Source organism: Myotis davidii, unplaced genomic scaffold, assembly GCF_000327345.1.
Source record: "Myotis davidii unplaced genomic scaffold, ASM32734v1 scaffold478, whole genome shotgun sequence".
Taxonomy (NCBI): Eukaryota; Metazoa; Chordata; class Mammalia; order Chiroptera; family Vespertilionidae; genus Myotis; species Myotis davidii.
Genome location: NW_006289570.1, coordinates 543,796 through 560,127, shown reverse-complemented (window position 1 = coordinate 560,127; position 16,332 = coordinate 543,796). Strand labels below are relative to the sequence as shown.

General features: G+C 50.8%; 1 protein-coding gene across 1 annotated transcript in view; it reads right to left on the bottom strand.

Annotated features, from left to right (window-relative positions):
* SSH1 (slingshot protein phosphatase 1) overlaps positions 1-16,332 on the bottom strand; it is a 29,488-nt gene that overhangs the window by 12,218 nt on the left and 938 nt on the right. Inside the window, exons 2-11 of the mRNA XM_015562821.1 lie at positions 14,088-14,124; positions 13,246-13,349; positions 11,343-11,407; positions 10,721-10,842; positions 8,628-8,696; positions 7,592-7,657; positions 4,854-5,048; positions 4,311-4,404; positions 3,341-3,469; positions 1,213-1,259 (exon numbers count right to left, since the gene is read on the bottom strand). Coding sequence (XP_015418307.1) covers positions 1,213-1,259; positions 3,341-3,469; positions 4,311-4,404; positions 4,854-5,048; positions 7,592-7,657; positions 8,628-8,696; positions 10,721-10,842; positions 11,343-11,407; positions 13,246-13,349; positions 14,088-14,124 — 928 coding nt within the window. The remainder of the gene's footprint in view (positions 1-1,212; positions 1,260-3,340; positions 3,470-4,310; positions 4,405-4,853; positions 5,049-7,591; positions 7,658-8,627; positions 8,697-10,720; positions 10,843-11,342; positions 11,408-13,245; positions 13,350-14,087; positions 14,125-16,332) is intronic.

Sequence of the window (16,332 nt, the reverse complement as noted above, 5' to 3'; positions counted from 1 at the left end):
CACAAAATTGGACATTTTTAAGTGTAAAAATATCTATGATGTTAACACCTTCAGAAAATTTGACATATGAAGTTTTGAAGCTTGTTGTCAATACAACAAAATAGCATACATATCAAGTTGCATATATATCAACATATGTGTAACTCCATCTATTGAAAAAAATCTGCATTATTAACCAGTACACCTAGTAAACTCCAAGTCTCAAAATTCATAACTATTACGAGCATACAGAGGCTTTAAGAAAAAACAAAGCCTCCACTTTTAAATAGTTAAAAAGCAGAATACACTTGTCCATTACTTATGTCCTTGGGAACTATTTTACATCCTTTTTAAAACAAGGCAGGCCATAAATAAATAAATAAATAGCTGAGAAGGTCTGCTAATGAGGTTTTGTAGGTCTCTAAACTGAACACTTATATTCCTGGAAGGCAAAAGCAATTTCAGGTTGAAAATACCTCAAGTAAATTTTATAAGTGAATACTTAACAAATGCTTTAAAAAAATACCTTTAAAATAATTTAGTTCTTCCAAGGAAAACAGAAAGCATAGCCAGTATCACCCTCCATTTTAAGAATACTTTCTGTTGAGAGAACACATCTTAACCGGCAGTTCTAAAGATATATTTTAAGATTTGTTTAGTCTTGACTTTTAAGTGCAGTAATTCAAGGATGTCATCATGTCAGGCCCACAGGACGGTGATTTTGTGGCTGTGTTGTGTGTTTTTTTTTTTCCCAGACCAAGGCAGGCATGTGTTCCTGCCCAATGCTGAGTATTTAGCTCAAGGTTCCCTCCAGGCCCAAAGATAGAACCAGCAGTGGTGGTTCAGGGGTCAGAGGTGCCGACTGGCTGACAGCTAGGCATGTCCACACCGGGACTCTGGGCAGCTCTGCAGGGCAGTGGGCCGGTGGGAAGGGGCTCGTTACCTACCAGCACAGCATCCAGGCCGGCTATCCCACTGGACTGTGATTTAGGATCATTCTCTGGGGGACACACACACCATCACACAAACCCCAGGAAAATCTAAACCCATGAATTATTCAGGAGGTGGCATTCTGAAGCCCATCTGTGTAGCTATGCAGGTCAGCCTGGCTGCAGGGGTGCAGGCAATTACAGGCACAGGCAGGCAGCACAGGGCTGGCCCTGACCTCGGGGGCAGAGCCCAGGTTCCTAGGCTGCCTAGAGGGACAGGGGAAGACAAGGGGAGCAGACTCACCCTGAGCCCTGCAGCTCCTCCAGATTGGATGCATTCCATTCAGAGCCCTGGGGGACAGAGCACACGGTTAAACCCCCGTGAGTGTCACACGTCAGCCTCAGACTGCTTACAGCCCTCATGGTGATGGTGAGTACATGGCCCCTGGCCTCAGAGAACAGAGGTATCAAGGCAGGTTCCCGAGGCATCCACAGCACAACAGGGGAAGGGCAAGCGCAGGAAAACCTGTTCCCCTCTCACCACTTCCTTTCCTGAGACCCCAGCAGGGTCCTCTCATGGGAGGCAGTGACCTCCAACCTCTGACTCAGGAGGGGGCACTTCCACAGACCTCTCATTACAGCAGAAATCAGCCTACCTTTTCCGGGAGGTCTTTCGGTAATATTAATATTCTGACCCAGAAATTCCACTTACAAAAAAACCTTACCCCAATGAAATACCCAGAGTTTGCACAGAGATTTATGTACAAAGATACTTAAGGTTATTTACAATAACAAAATAGGGTAAACAACCCCAAGGTCCAACAGGGAGAAATTAGTAAAACAAATGATGGTGGATCCACATGACGGAGCCATGAAGACAACTCATACTTTTGGAGGGTATTTCACAACACGGGGAAACACCACATAACGACAACAAAAATTTAAAGGACACAAATCTACGTAAACATAAACAGTACGATTCTTCCCTTTTCTTTTCCTTTTTAAAAAAGTTACACACACAAGAAGAAAACACAGGAGACAGAAAAATAAATATACCAAAATGCTAAGTGTGACGACCTCTAGATTGTGAAATTAGGAATGCCTTTAATTTTCTTCTTCAGACTCACTTATATTCCCAACTTTCTGTAACATTTTAATTTAATACTTAAAAAACGATATTTAAAAACAACACCAACCCTCCATTTCTGAGCATGCAAAGAACACAAAGGAAAAACCACCACTTTGCTCCTCAGAAACGCAAACAACATAGAGTCACAAAGAGCAACGACCCTTGCGTGGTCCCCCCATGAACTGCCCTTCCCAGAGGGCAGACCCCGCAGAGGCAGGGGCATCAGGGCCCTGAGGGGACTGGCCACGTGTGGGTGCCAGTTGGATTTCCGTGCTGGAGGGAGAGGCTCAAACACAGAAATTCCTTTGGTATCTCTCATGGAAAAAGTGACATAGAGCACCAACCACACGGAAAAGGAACTAGCGCTTCGCTAAGGCTGCGAGCGTCCTCTTGCCGTGACCGCCACCTAGTGGGCAGACGGGCCGGCGGCGCCTCGTGCTGTCTCCACCAGGGAGAAGCGTCACCTTCTCCGGAGACCAGAGGCCAGGGCTGCCGCATAGCTTGCATCTAGATCCGGGCTTCAAACCCACACATTCATAATCATCTTAGCATGAAATACGTATGCAGACATCTGAGTACAGTAAGTATGTAATTTAACCCAGTAGCCATCTCTCACGACCCACGCATGTGGACGACCATCAGGCCGGGGAGTGGGAGCTGGGCCCGGAGGGGCGGGCTTTCGTTACTACGCTGTGCTGCCTCTAATTTTAGTAACGTGCCCTCTCCTACAGTCCCTGACTTTGAAAACTTGCCAGTTGCCTTCTATGGAGATTTACAGCTTTAAGAAAATCGGAGCGGGCGATGGAGGCTGCACCACTGGGCTCTGCGGAGAGCCACGGCTGCCTGGCCACGCAGAGGGGAAGCTGCGCTCCAGGTGTCTGTCCGGTCTGCCGTCCGGGCTGTTTCTCACGTCTCGGGATTCCCAGGCATAATTCTGGGGTTTGGTGAGCACGTTCCCTTTAGTCACTGGGGGTTTTAGTCTGCAGCCTATTCGGAGGTATCTGGATGGGGCCTGTGCTAGCCCCTGCAGAAGGGATGGCAAGAGTCTGAAAACGGTTGCCAGTTAACTATCAAACACCCCCCCTCCCCCAGCCCAGCTGTGGCAACATCACAAGCATCGGGCTGGAGAGCAAACCACGAGGCTGCAGCCAGAGGCGGGGGGTGGGGGGGTGGGGGGCGTTCCCGCCAAAGTCAGGATCGAAGCTTCAGTAACTCGAGTTTCCCCCTCTCTGACCTGCTCTAAACAACCAAGGTCCGATTTATGATCCCCAAGCCAGACCCTGGCGTGGGCTGAGCCTCTTACGAGGTAAAGGTGATCGAAGATGAGGGAGGGCTTGTCCATCTGTCCCAGGATAAGGAGCATCTCGTTGTCTATGAATTCCTTGAATTCTTTCAAGTTACAGTTCATCTGTTTCTCCAATTCGTTCCGGATCTGTGGAGTGGGAAACATTAGGAAGAGTGATTTGTTGAAGAAAACAGTTGTCACCCTCCCGAGAAGTAGAGTCACAATGCAAGCTGAGGCTGGTTGCCAAAAAGGTGTTTTTTTTTTTGCATTTTTTGTGCCGAGTGGAGCACAGGCGTGAGTGGTGGGAATGCAGGCTGCTCTGCCTCACAGTAAGCCTGACACGGGGGTAGTTCATTATTTCACACAGGGAATCTGACTCCCGGGGGATTGTTTCTCAGTTGAAAGCACTTATATCTTTACAATTAAATATCAAACACTTCACAGTGCAAACCCCAAATCAGTTTCATCTTGCTTTGGAAGGTATCACAATATGATGTTGTGTATTATTAATAAATAAAAGGGTTGTATGTAACTTTTCAAAATAGCCATTTCAACCTCTTAGATCTACCTTGGTTAAGCTGTTATTACCATGCATTGCATTCCTTGAACCCATAAGTGACTGGGGGAAAAAGTGACCCAGAGACACAGCAAAGGCAGAAGGAAAGCAGTCCAGGGTTAGCCACTCCCTGGAGAGGCGATGTGGGGCAGAGAGGGCGCTCACAGGACTGCTTCCCGGTGCAATCTGCGGGTCTCGTGGGAGTCTCACTAAAGGCCTTACAGGGTCAGGGAGCCCAGGAAACTTGCCCAAGCCTCACAGCGGGCCCGTGGCAGGGCTCGGTTCGAACGAGAGTCTGGCTCAGAGGCTGCGCTCTTTTCGCTGAGCCCTGCAGGAAAAAGCCTCCGGGAGCCTCCGAAAAGAAGGCCGGGTCTGGGCAGCAGGACCAAGGAGGCCCCGTGCCCTCGGGCCCGCCCAGAAGAACTCTCTTACCTCTTTGGAGGTCACGTTCTCTAGGTCCTGGCTCATCATGATGCTGCGGAGCTTGGCTTTGATGAGGCGCTCGGTCCTGGCCCCTTCCGTTGGCCTGGAGGGAAAGTAGGAAAGTGCAGAGCTTTATACAGGAAGCCTGAGGTCAGAGTTCACAGAGACCCCGGCGCTCCTGGGCTAACCAGAATGTGGCTTGGGACCACGGAGGTAACGTCTTGGTGTGTGTGTCCTCTGCAGGTGGGAGAGAGGGAGAGAGTCCTGCGCGTGTCCAGAGCTCCCTCCCACAGGGGCCTGCAGTGCCACAGAGCAACAGGGCACATGGGGGCTGGGACGCAAAGAGATGCGTTCACATCCACGTTTGTCTATAATTTCGAAAGTGAGGTGTGGTTGCAGCCCTTCCATAGGCCACCCACAGGCCACCCGTCAGGGACCGCTGCATGAGAGGCTGGCTCTGGGAGAGGAGGTGCCACCACAGCAGGTGTGACATCGTGGGGACAGAGTCAGGCACAGGGCGGGGTGGGCGGGGTGAGGAGGCAGCGAACTCACTTGTCGACAAACAGGGCCGGGGAGTCGGGCCGCGTGGACTCCAGGTCCTGCATGGCGTTCCACTCGTTGATGCAGCTCTGCTCGGAGCCGATGCAGCTCTCGTAGTAGGTGGCCCAGAGGAGAGCCACACCCCCGGGGAAGTAGTTGTGCCTTCGTGCCACTTCGCAGGCCTTGTGAAGGACCTGCAGGGCGGACCTGGGGTGAGGAGGGCAGAGGGTCAGGCCCGGGAGGCACAGGCGAGCTGGGTGTTGCCCTCAGCAAAGGGTTTTAAACGGGGCGGGGAAGGGCAGGTCATACAGGACTGGCTCCTGGGGCTCCCGGCCTGCCAGGCCACATGGCTAGTCTCCGTGACACAGGCACTGACCCGAGAGCAGAGAGAACATCCTTCACCTTTCCCAGCAAGGAAACAAAAATGTCCTAACTCTCCCCACCCGCTGGTTCACAGACCACTTTACAGTCCACGGATGAACTCCCAAGGACTGAGGTGACTCAGAGGCTGTGGGCATCTTAAGCGCAGGAGCGACAATTAGCCTTGCTGTTGGAAAGGAACTCATTACTATGCAGCAGAGACATTTTACTGCTTTCTCATAGCTTCTAACCCCTCCCATCAATGCTTTAACAGCTTAGACCTCCCAAGGAAAGGAGTTCTAGAAAGTCATTTTAATGCAGAATCCAACTGAAGAAGAGGTTTGGGAAGGCGCTGGGACAGGAGGAACAGTATTAAAAATGTATGTTTATAATGGTCCATTTAGTCATTCTTGTATTACTTCTTTTAACAAAAGGATAGTGGTACATTTCTCAGCGAATGGGTGCGCTAGGTGTGGGGGAGGGTGGAAGAGTGCAGCCCTGGGTGGAGGGAGAGCCAACAGAGAACGCTCAACATGGGGTAAAAGCCATGGCGGCCGCGTGCCTTTCCCGATGGTACACGGCTGCAGGCTGGTTGAGGGAACAAACTTGGGCTGGGTATTTACGAAATCTAGCTCTGGTTCTGAGTTTTGGAAAAGCACGTGGGCCTATTTTTTTACTCGCCTGTAGAAAAGGGATAAAAAAAATCACCCTGGGACCCAGAGAACATCTGGGCCACCTAGGGAATTATGGTCTCACGACTTCCCCCCAAATGATCCTGAACAGCCTGCAGAGCGAGCAGCAGGAGAGACAGCAGCGAAGCCCATGGCAGACTCCTGCAAAGCTCTCGCTGTCCCGGACAGAAGACTGGGCAGACGTCTTCTCGCAGGCGCCACCAGCTTTCTCCTGCGCCTTTTCCAGATTATTCGAGACTGGCCGCGGAGTTTGCTGCATGTGTGGGTGGTGCAACCCTCTAGGGACGAGGAAGGCTCTAGGATGTGTCCCGGGTTCAGGGAAGCTCTGGACATGAGTCATTTTGCTCAACGAAGCCCTGACCCACGGGGACCTCATCCTTAAAGCAGAATGTTTGGGAGGCCCTGCCCCTACCCAGGCCCCTGCACGCTGTAGAAGGCATCCCCCAGCCCAGCACCCCGTGAGGACGCCCTCCCAGCTCCCCTCGGTGTAACACATGGCTTTGTTTTGTGTTTATGGCCACCGCCCTCCACAGACTTTAAACTCCACGCGGAGAGGAATTACGTCCATTTCACGCCTCCCAAGATGCTCAGTGCCTAGCAGAGTGTCCTCCCTTCGTGGTACAATCTGAATGCCTACTGTGTGCCAGGTACAATGGGCAGGTGAATTCATGCTGGAATGACACCTGTCAGGAGGGACTGAACGTACATATGCAAAAACAATACACCTTCCGCAACAGATATCGACCAAATTAAAAAGTCGCCAAGGACAAACTAGACATTTTTCCAAAGAAGATGTACAAATGGCCAATAAGCACATCAAATGACGCTCAACATTACTTAATTAGGGAAATGCAACCAAACCATAATGAGGAACCGCTTCACATCCATTAGTATAAAAAAAAACAAACAAAAAAAACACACACACCAGAAAAGAACAAGTGTTAACTAGGATGTGGAGGAAGTGAAATCCGTGTGCACTGCTGGTGGGACTGTCAAATGGTGCCGCTGCTGTGGAAAACAGTTTGGTGGTTCCTCAAAAAATTAACCATAAAATCATCATGTGATCTAGAAAGTCCACTTCTACGTACACAACTAAAAGAAATGAAAGCAGGCACCACAAACTGATGCTTTGCTCACCAATATTCACAGCAGCTCTACTCACAATAGCCAAAAGGTGGCAACAACTCAAAAGTCCGTCCACAGACGAGCGGATAAAAAATGCGGTAGAGCCCTCTCACGGAGTAGTATTCAGCCATGAAAAGGAAGGAAATTCCAACACATGCTACAGCATGGGTGCACCCAGAAAGCATGATGCTAAGCGCAAGATGCCGGAGGCAGGGACCAAGGATTCCACTTACACGGGGGACCCGAACAGGCAGAGGCGGAGGGGAACACAGGTGACCAGGGGCTGGAGGAAGCGGGGCGGGGAGTTTGTGGCTAATGGGTACAGAGTTTCTGTTTGGGATGACAGAGAAGTTCTGGAGATGGATGGTGGTAATGGCTGTACAACACTGTGAACGCACTTAATGCCGCCGAATCACACACTTAAAAATGGGTAAAGTGGTCAGTTTTGTCATGTAAAGCCTGTCCTATGTACAAAACAAATGTACCTAAAATCCCTAGCAGGGGGTTTTCTAGTCCTGCTGTCAGCTGGGAAGCTATTTCTAAGGAGCTGAAAGTCCCTAAAACCACACTCACCACATGGCCTGGACAGATACGGGCTTGAAGACGTGCATCCTTCCTGCTGTGCTAACGCTGAAGCCACTGAGTGAAAAACAAAAAGAGAGCGCGGTGAGAAGCCAGCCCCTCTGACCACATCTCGGCGAGGTGGGGGGGCAGGCCCCCCGGGGACACCCTGCCTCATGCTGTCTGGTGGGACCACAGGCCGGCTGCATCAGACGAGGGCGAAGATGGGCTCTCCATCCCGGAAGATGCGTTCTCAACCCCGCAACGCGAGGTCTACCGAAACGGAAACCCCAGCGCAGGGTGCGAGGCCGTGACAGCATTCGACCCGGTCTCGTTCATGCTTTGCAATGGCCCAACCCACCTGCTATGTCCCATCAATATTTTTTTTTGGAATTGTGCGGGAATATATGAGTGGAAGACAAAATTTAAAACGGGAAAACATTACTATAATCCTATGTCTTCAAGAAATCACATGTTTGTTTCTCCCCGTTCCATCTGAGGCGGCATAACCTTTACTGCTGGGATCAAGGTCCCATCCTGCTCCTTCCGCCCCTTGCAGAGCCCATGTGTTCTCCTGGGGGCACACATATGTAGAGCCCGTTGCCCTTTCTCAAATCTTCCCGCCCAGAACGAACTAAGCGATTCCTCCTCTGCACCCCCAAAACGGTGGGCTCCTGCTGTGTTACATTTCTCTGTGAGCTTCCAGGGACCAGCCCCAAATGGAGGGCAGTGTGGGTATTCACTGACCAAAGCCAGGTAAATGAATGAATGTCCGCTTACTGCTGCTCTTGACCATCACACAGCTATCTCCTGTAACGTGCTTCTGTGGCTCCTTCATGACCCAAACTCCCCACACAATGACCAGGACGTCCCTTTCCCCATGTGTCTTATTGGGGCGGGGGAGCGGGGAGGCAATAGTACTTCTCTTGATGCAACAGACACGTCATACATATAGCTCTTTTGCTAATGATTACCCAACGATGCCCACACCAACTCGTGTTTCAGAGTTTACAGTGATTAAAGGAATCTTTTCAAGAGAACTGCTTACCCGTCGCCATCGAGGTGGATTTTTGTGTCGCTCCACAGTCGGAGAACCATCCCAATGGTGCAGCTTTTACTACGTGGGGGGAAAGGAAGACGTCCAGGGTTAGAGTCACATTTACCTGTGACCTGCTTACACGCTACTTCCCTGTGTCTTCACCCAGCCCCTGCCCTGGCTGGGTCCAGCTCCTGGGTGTGGGCCTGGGAGCTGCTCGTAGGCTGTGTGTGGGGACTGCTCACCGCTGCTTCTAGAAGACACGGGGCTGCGATGGCCCCACCAGAGGGAGTTGCTGGTGACCCCAGCTTGGAGACAGTCACAGGGTACTCTGACCCCACGGTTTGATGTGGTTGCAGCTTCATAAACACCAGGTCTCAACTGCAGCTCTCAGGGGAAAAGGAGCAACCAGCTGGCCACACGACCTCCCTGCAGCAGGGGTGAAGCCGCCGATGGCTGGCGCACTCCTGGCGCGAAGCCATGCGCGCTCTGGGGGACACAGACGAGTGGAGGCAGCCAACCCAGGCTCCGGTCCTGGGGTGAGGGGGGAGGGCAGCGTGCCAACACCATTACCGGAGTTCAGTGCCAGGCCTCTGTTTCTCTACCTTTCGTGCAGCTGCTGTTCCAGAACCAGCTTAATCTGCTTTTGTTTTGCCCATCCTCACGGTGAACTGATACTTGAGAGGCTGGCGCCGCTGGAGCACGCCGAGGGAAGGAAAGGGCTTATCACGGGGGCTCCTCGGATTCTCAGGAACATTCCTCAGGAATCTGAAGGAGTCGGCTGTGAGGAGCCGCTGTGACCGTGCCAAGACCAGCTCCACAAGCTCCAGGGATCTCCGGCTCACATCTCTGCTGCCACTTAGCAGCCCGCCCAGGGAGTAATATGACGAGCGCGACTGTGCAGACAGGAGCCCTGGGCTCACAGGGCAGCTCTCCCTCCGAGCAGCTGCGACCCTGCCCCTGCCGGATGCTTCCAGCCTTTCGTGTTAGGCCGATTCTCGTCCCACCCTGCAGTCCTCCCCGTCCTCGATGGGCTAATTACACTTCCTTTGCAGAGGGGCAAAGTAAAACTTGTGCTGAGACTCACAGCTCCCGGAACTTCTCGGCTGTGACAGTGCTGGGGCGAGGCAAGGAGGGGAGCCCTCAAAGCCCCAGATGGACACGTCCCTTCCCCTGAACTTGCCCAAATGCCCGCTCATCCTTTGAGACCTGGCTTAGCGACTGTGTGTTCCAGAGGCCTTTGGCATGGCCCCTCTACACCCACCCCTCTCCTGTGCTCCACGACCTCCCGCATGTCTCTGCATCCATGAGCCACCACCCCAGCATCGGATGACGGCTCTTCTTCACTGAGCTCACAGGCTCTCTGAGGTCAAGAACTGTGTGTACTGCTGCTGTTTGTTTACCTGGGCCTTGCCTGTTGCCTCATACACAGGAGAATGCAAATTGTTTGCTTAATGAATGAGTAGATTAATGAATGATGACTAAGGGGAGCCCATTTCATCTAGTTTTAACAAATCCAGGCTTTGCAATGATCTCACATGTATTAACTTATCCTGGATGTAAGAAGAGCCATTCGCCTTCATTTCACACAAATAATAGGGCCTATGATACAACGAACTTGGCCTCTAGTTATTGGGAAATTCCAAACCTCTCTGAGCCTCTGACCCAGGACCGTCTCCCAGTTTGGAAATCGGTGGGACAGCAACACTGGATAAGGCCCTCGACACGCTGCCTATAGAGCACATGATTCTCACGCAGGTCCGGCTGCCTGGGAGGCGTCCTCCCTCCTCACTGGGCTGGCTCCTGCACTGACTGGGTGTTCACCACCGCCGTCACCTCCTTCAGGAAGCCCTCCAGGCTAAGTGCCCTCGTCTCCAGCACCCTGATGGCACCCAGTGTCAGACCTCCAAGCACAGTGTCGCTTTCTTTCCTCTCAGGAGACCCTGAGCTCAGAGCAGAGACTGGAGCTGGCAGAGCGCTGCATACAAGAGCGGAAATGCCGTGCCCTGCTGTTCCTGGTCACCCCGCTACTCACCATCAACCCCCAAGGATACAGGGCCACAGAAAACTTTTTCCAGCAGCAACTCCTGTCCCATCAGACTCACCTCTCCTTGCTGGAAAAGTCGACGCCCAGCAAGATGCTCTCCTCCGTGTCCTGGCGCCCGCTGCTGTCCACCACCACCATGTACCGGACCCGCTCTGCCCAGGCGCTCTCCAGGCGCACGGCCTGCAGGGCAGAGAGGCTTTCACGGCCGGCCCTTCTGGGTCGTGCCCCCTTCCTCCGCCCAACCAAGGTCAAGGACATCTGCTGCCTACCTTTCCCCCATGAGTTTAGGCTTTAAGGTGAGATTCTCAGGCATAGGAGCCGCATCTCATTTATACCCCAACACGAGGGACAGTGCCTGACGTGGGGCGGGGGCGCGCTGGGGGGGCTCCCCAAGTGTGTTAATAATAAAGTGGGTGAATAATAAAATCCAGACACTGAAGATGCCAACTCAGCACAGACTGATAGACTGACAGAGACCCCCATACTTCCTTTCGCCGGACCCTCTGGGCACCGAGGAGCAAACTCCACGTTGGCTTTTGTGAACGATTTAGGAGAATTTGCTAAAATATAAAAACTCACAGACTCCCCCTCCCCCCAGCACCCCACCCACTGCTCATCAGTAATTCCCTACCAAATTTCACAATTAAAAATTAAAACTTGCCACGCTCGTCTCTTCTTACCAGCTTGATTCTATCTTCACACCGCAGCAGGTTGATCATCACTTGCAGATGTTGGGGCAAGTCACCTACCGGACCAACAAATCAAGTTCACGCGGTAGGAAAACACCGCTTGATTTAGAGGAAGGACACATTTTATACAGAGTGAGCAAAGCTTGCGCATTTGCTTTGCTATACATATTATTGTTAAGATATAAACAATGGTTCAATTCCTATCAGAGCAAAACGAATAGCAAGTTCAAAAATAAAGGTTCTGTTTATAGCTTTATTGTACCAGAAGTCACCGTAAGTAATCATTATAGCGACCGTACACTGAGCACCTACGAGGGGGTAAATATGTTACCTGTGTAAATTTTAAATTGCATAATTTTCAAGGTACTGGTATGTGATGCCCATTTTAAAGATCAGGAAACTGAGGCTCAGAGGTTGACCACGACAACACAGTCCGTTCCAGAACTGGGATCAGAACCAGGTCCTTTCCCGACACCAGACTGCCTCCCAGTGTAGAACAACTGTTGTCCTGTCTTAAGACAGACTTAAATCTTGATGACAAATATCATTATGTGAAAATATTGATTGAGCCTTGGTGTTTGCTATCAATTGTAAGATACAAAATTCTAACCCCAGCACTCAGATCCAAAGCAAGGCTGGATGACTTGACAAACAAAATGATCACAGTGACGAGAACACTGGCCCCAATGGCTAGTTGCTTTCACCTGCTGTTCAGGTCGGAGGACTTTCCAGCTGACATTCAGCGTGTGCTGCCCGTCCCAGAAGTCCCGGGAGCACTACCCACAAGTAAGTTTTCTCAAGTCTTCTTTTCAAACTGCCTTTGGTTTCAGAGTCAGTCACCAAAGAATACCAGTGTATTTACTTTATAGGCATTCCTTATTGGGTTGTGTTTGAACCTAAATTAATACTCGGTTTGATCCCTACTTTACCACTTCCCTATTTCCTCCAACCAAATCGGCCATTAAAAGATAAAGACTTTCCATCTCAGTGCGTGCCAAGGGCTCGTAAAGACATTCCCCTAACGAGGCTGGCTGGAGCTCTTTGCCGTGTGAAAGTAATATATCCTGTTACAGAAAGTTTGGGAACTAGAATTAAAAAAACGTTATCAACACCTAGAGACAACCAGCGTCGTGGCTTCGTTCTACTTGAAGCCCAGTTACGAATCTCTCTCTCTGTTGGGCTGGGGTTCCCTTGGCCCCTGGCTAAATAGAGGAAGATCTCACTCGTTCTACCCCTGGGAATCCTCTTTTCCCAGCTATGGGGTGCAAGAAAGGGGGGAAGGATACACAGTCTGGACACATGTTGCTTAATAAGGCTAGGCAGGCTGTCAGGTGCTCATGTCAGATGTGTCACTGAACTTTGTCTTGGCAAAGTTTAATAATCACTATTTTTTCATTCCGCTGTCTTATATAAAAACACTTTTTTTCTTTTGGTATTATAGAGAATATGGGGGGGGGCATGGAGAGAAAGAAAATCTCCAAATGAGTTTTCCAAATGCTCGGCGAAGTGACAGCATCCCCAGACTACATATAGAGCACCCCAAGGTAGCTGTTTCAAGGGCACAACCCCTGATGATAGCATACTCTGGTGCGTTTGTTTAGAAAGCCCTACTTCAACTGAAAATATGCAGCTGCCTGATAAACTGTAAGTAGGGCATCCTGACACCCTCACTCGTCAGGTAGACACCAGGCTCAGAAGGGCTGCTTGCCCCCGGAACCACCTGGAAACCACGGCTGGCCGGCCTACACGGAAGGGCTTCTCCCTGTACCCGTCGTCACAGCCCTGGTCCCACTACTTCTCTGGCCTTGAAAACCGACGCGTGGCTCACCACCAGGAACGGGAGGGCCCTCCCGCGGCAGAGAAAACGCGCTCCCCTGGAAGAGCATCGACTCACCCGCGTGCTTGTGGGGATGCTGCAGGCTTCGCTGGCCTTGGGGGCTGCTTCCCTGTTGCAAGAAGAGGGCTGCTCCTTTCACCATGAAAAAGCTCTCACTTAAGCTGGGAAGGATGAAACCGGAGCAGGTTAGCCTGGGCCTCAGAGAGGGAAACGGGCAAAGACGTGCTACAGCAGCGGTTCTCAACCTGTGGGTCGCGACTCTTTGGGGGTCAAACGACCCTTTCACAGGGGTCGCCTAAGACCATCGGAAAACACATATGTAATTACATATTGTTTTTGTGATGAATCACTATGCTTTCATTATGTTCAACTTGTAACAATGAAATCGGGGGTCATCACAACATGAGGAACTGTATTAAAGGGTCGCGGCATTGGGAAGGTTGAGAACCACTGTGCTATGGAGTTGAAGAGCTGGGGTGCGGAGCATGTAGCGCCCAAATCAGGTAACAGAGCTTCTGGAAACATTTCACGGAGCTGCCTTCCTGGCTGTGCTACAAGCTTGCCGTGGAGAGGGCGCGTGCGGAAACGACGCTTCCGCTCAAACACCCAGGTTCTCCGGTTCCACGTGGGCTCTGCTGGGCCCGAGAGGCCCCCCCCCTCCCCCCCCTGCAGGATGCTGTGAGGGATCTCACTGCGATACACCAGCCTCTAGAAACAGGGACCGGCCCTCTGCTGGGGGCAGGCGGTGCATCTTTCGTAGTCTTGCTGCTGACCTGTTTCTAACTCCGTGTCTCCTAACAGCTTCACTGCTCCTGTGGCCTTCCTCTGATGGAAGCCAGGGGAGAGGAAGGGACACTGTCACTCTGTCTGCATCTGAAGAGAAGCTGAGTGGCTGTGACCTGGGGTTTAACTCAGTCCAGGGTGCTGTGCCCACTGCTGCGGCAGAAAACCTCCAGTCGACCCAATGAATTCCTCAGCAGAATGAATCTTTGGTCTCTTGTTACTTTAACTACCAAAAACATTCACATAAAACCTATCACTTAATAATTTGCAATTAAAACGTTTTCAAGGTTTCCAAATGCTCTCAAAAAATCTTTAGCTTATGCAGAAATTAAAACTGCATAAGGTGGTAGACTGCATTATCTGTTAATGACTTCCAATTATTCAAAAATGGTCAACTCTGAAAACTATCCCAAAAATACTCCAAAATTAACTGTTTTTTGAGGGGCTGGACTACTTATGATTATCTTCTTTCTACCTCTTAGTATCTTCCAAATCTTCTACATTGAGCAAATATTAACTCTTTTAAATGATTATTTTTGTTTGACTTTCATAAGTAATACAAAACATGTACTACATGTTATCATGAAAATTTTTTTTATTTTTATTAATTTTGTGAAAGATCACAAATTTTAGTTTAAATGTTAGGAAACTGTAAAAATGATCAATTCTCTCTTGAGCAACCAATTAATATATAAATGATGTGAAAGGAAGATCTCTTAAGAAAATGCGGCACTTTTTTTGTTTGAACAGAGAGCAAATCAGTTCCTGATAGAAACACAGCAATGTCTTCGGTAACCTAAGAAAGCGAGATCCCCTCTGCCCCAGACATCCACTGTGAGTAAACCTTCTAATCCTGGAATGAGAAAGTCAGCTACGTCTAACAAGTAACTCTAGGTGCTAAGAAAACTCACCGCACAAACGAGCAAGTCAGCCAGCAGATCCTGGAATCAGACACGGTTATCTCCCAGAGCGCAAGCCCACAATCGTATCTGCTGGTTCTCCTGGTTGGATTCCCATGCTAAAAATAGGGGCTGCTCAAATATCAAATAGGAAGGCTCCGTCTGCCTCTTCCTTGGGCCTCTGAATTGCTGATAACTGGCTTTACAGATTTTGTAACACCAATACTGTACACCTGTACAACTTCTTTATTTATGACCGTGAATGTACTGGCAAGCCTTCCTTCCCACCGATTCGTCATCTATGTGTGCTGCAAGGGACAAGTGCTGAGGAGCCCAGGATTCTAAATGATGGAGGGAATGAGAGGCACCCTTCCCTTTGCCGTCTCGCTCTCACCCATGGGAGGCAAGAGGCTCTCGAGCACCCACGTGGCCCGCCTGAAATCCAGGCTGTCGTATTTTAGCCGGCGGCAGAGTCACCCAGCACCCTTCCATCACCCTTCTCGTTTGTCACCTTCTCCTTCCTTAACATTTCACAGGCAACTCTGTTTTCAGAACTGCTCTTTTTCAGACACAGATCACTCACTACTGATTCTCAGTGAAATCTGGAAGAGCTGCCCGAGGGACCCCAAAACCCACGAAAGAAACGCAGCCACCAGTTCATCGAAGCAGCTGGGGAAAATTTTTTCAAGGCAATATCAGCCTCTTTTGTTCATGGGTTAAAAACAACAACACAAAAATAACCCCCGAAAAACAAAAATCCGCACTGACCCAAACCCCAGGCGCTCTGGAAACAGCCAGCCATGAACCGTGACCTTTGCCTTGGAAATCACGGGCAAAAATTCCCCTTGGTTTCCCTCACACTTCCTTTGGAAAAAAAGGGGAACAATGCAAAAGAATAGGCTGGTTTTATCCTGTGATCGCTGACTAGGCCAGTTGTTCCTCAGGGTCCCTGAGACTGATAAAGAACCAGGGCCTCCCATCCACACATGAGGCTGGTGGGGGTGGGGTTTGGGGAGTAGGGGTAGCTGCATGTATGGGGCCCTGTCCTCCTCCCGCCATTCATCGCAGGCGTGTACTGGAGAGAAGGAGACTGGAAGCTGCAGGCAGCCCTGCGCCCTCGCCCGTGCCTGGGAGACGGTGAGGGGACACAGCACGAGGATGGCCGCACAAGATGACTCTCGGGGCCAAGAGGCCGCACAGCCAGGCAGTTACAGGATCAGGAAAACAAGACACAGATATTTCTCCCACCCTGTTTCCCGGCTTCTGTGCTGAGCTCACTGCAGGCCCAGAGCCTAGGTGCCCGCTGCGTGGCTGATGCAAACACTGTTTCCCACCGCCAGGGCGCCGTGGGGGGTCTCTGCCAGGCCTCTAAGACCCAGAGGCAGTGTACCCCGATTCATGGGTCTCCAGGCGCCCCTCTGGGGAAGGAGGCCCTGTAACAAACCCACTTTGGCCATGGCTC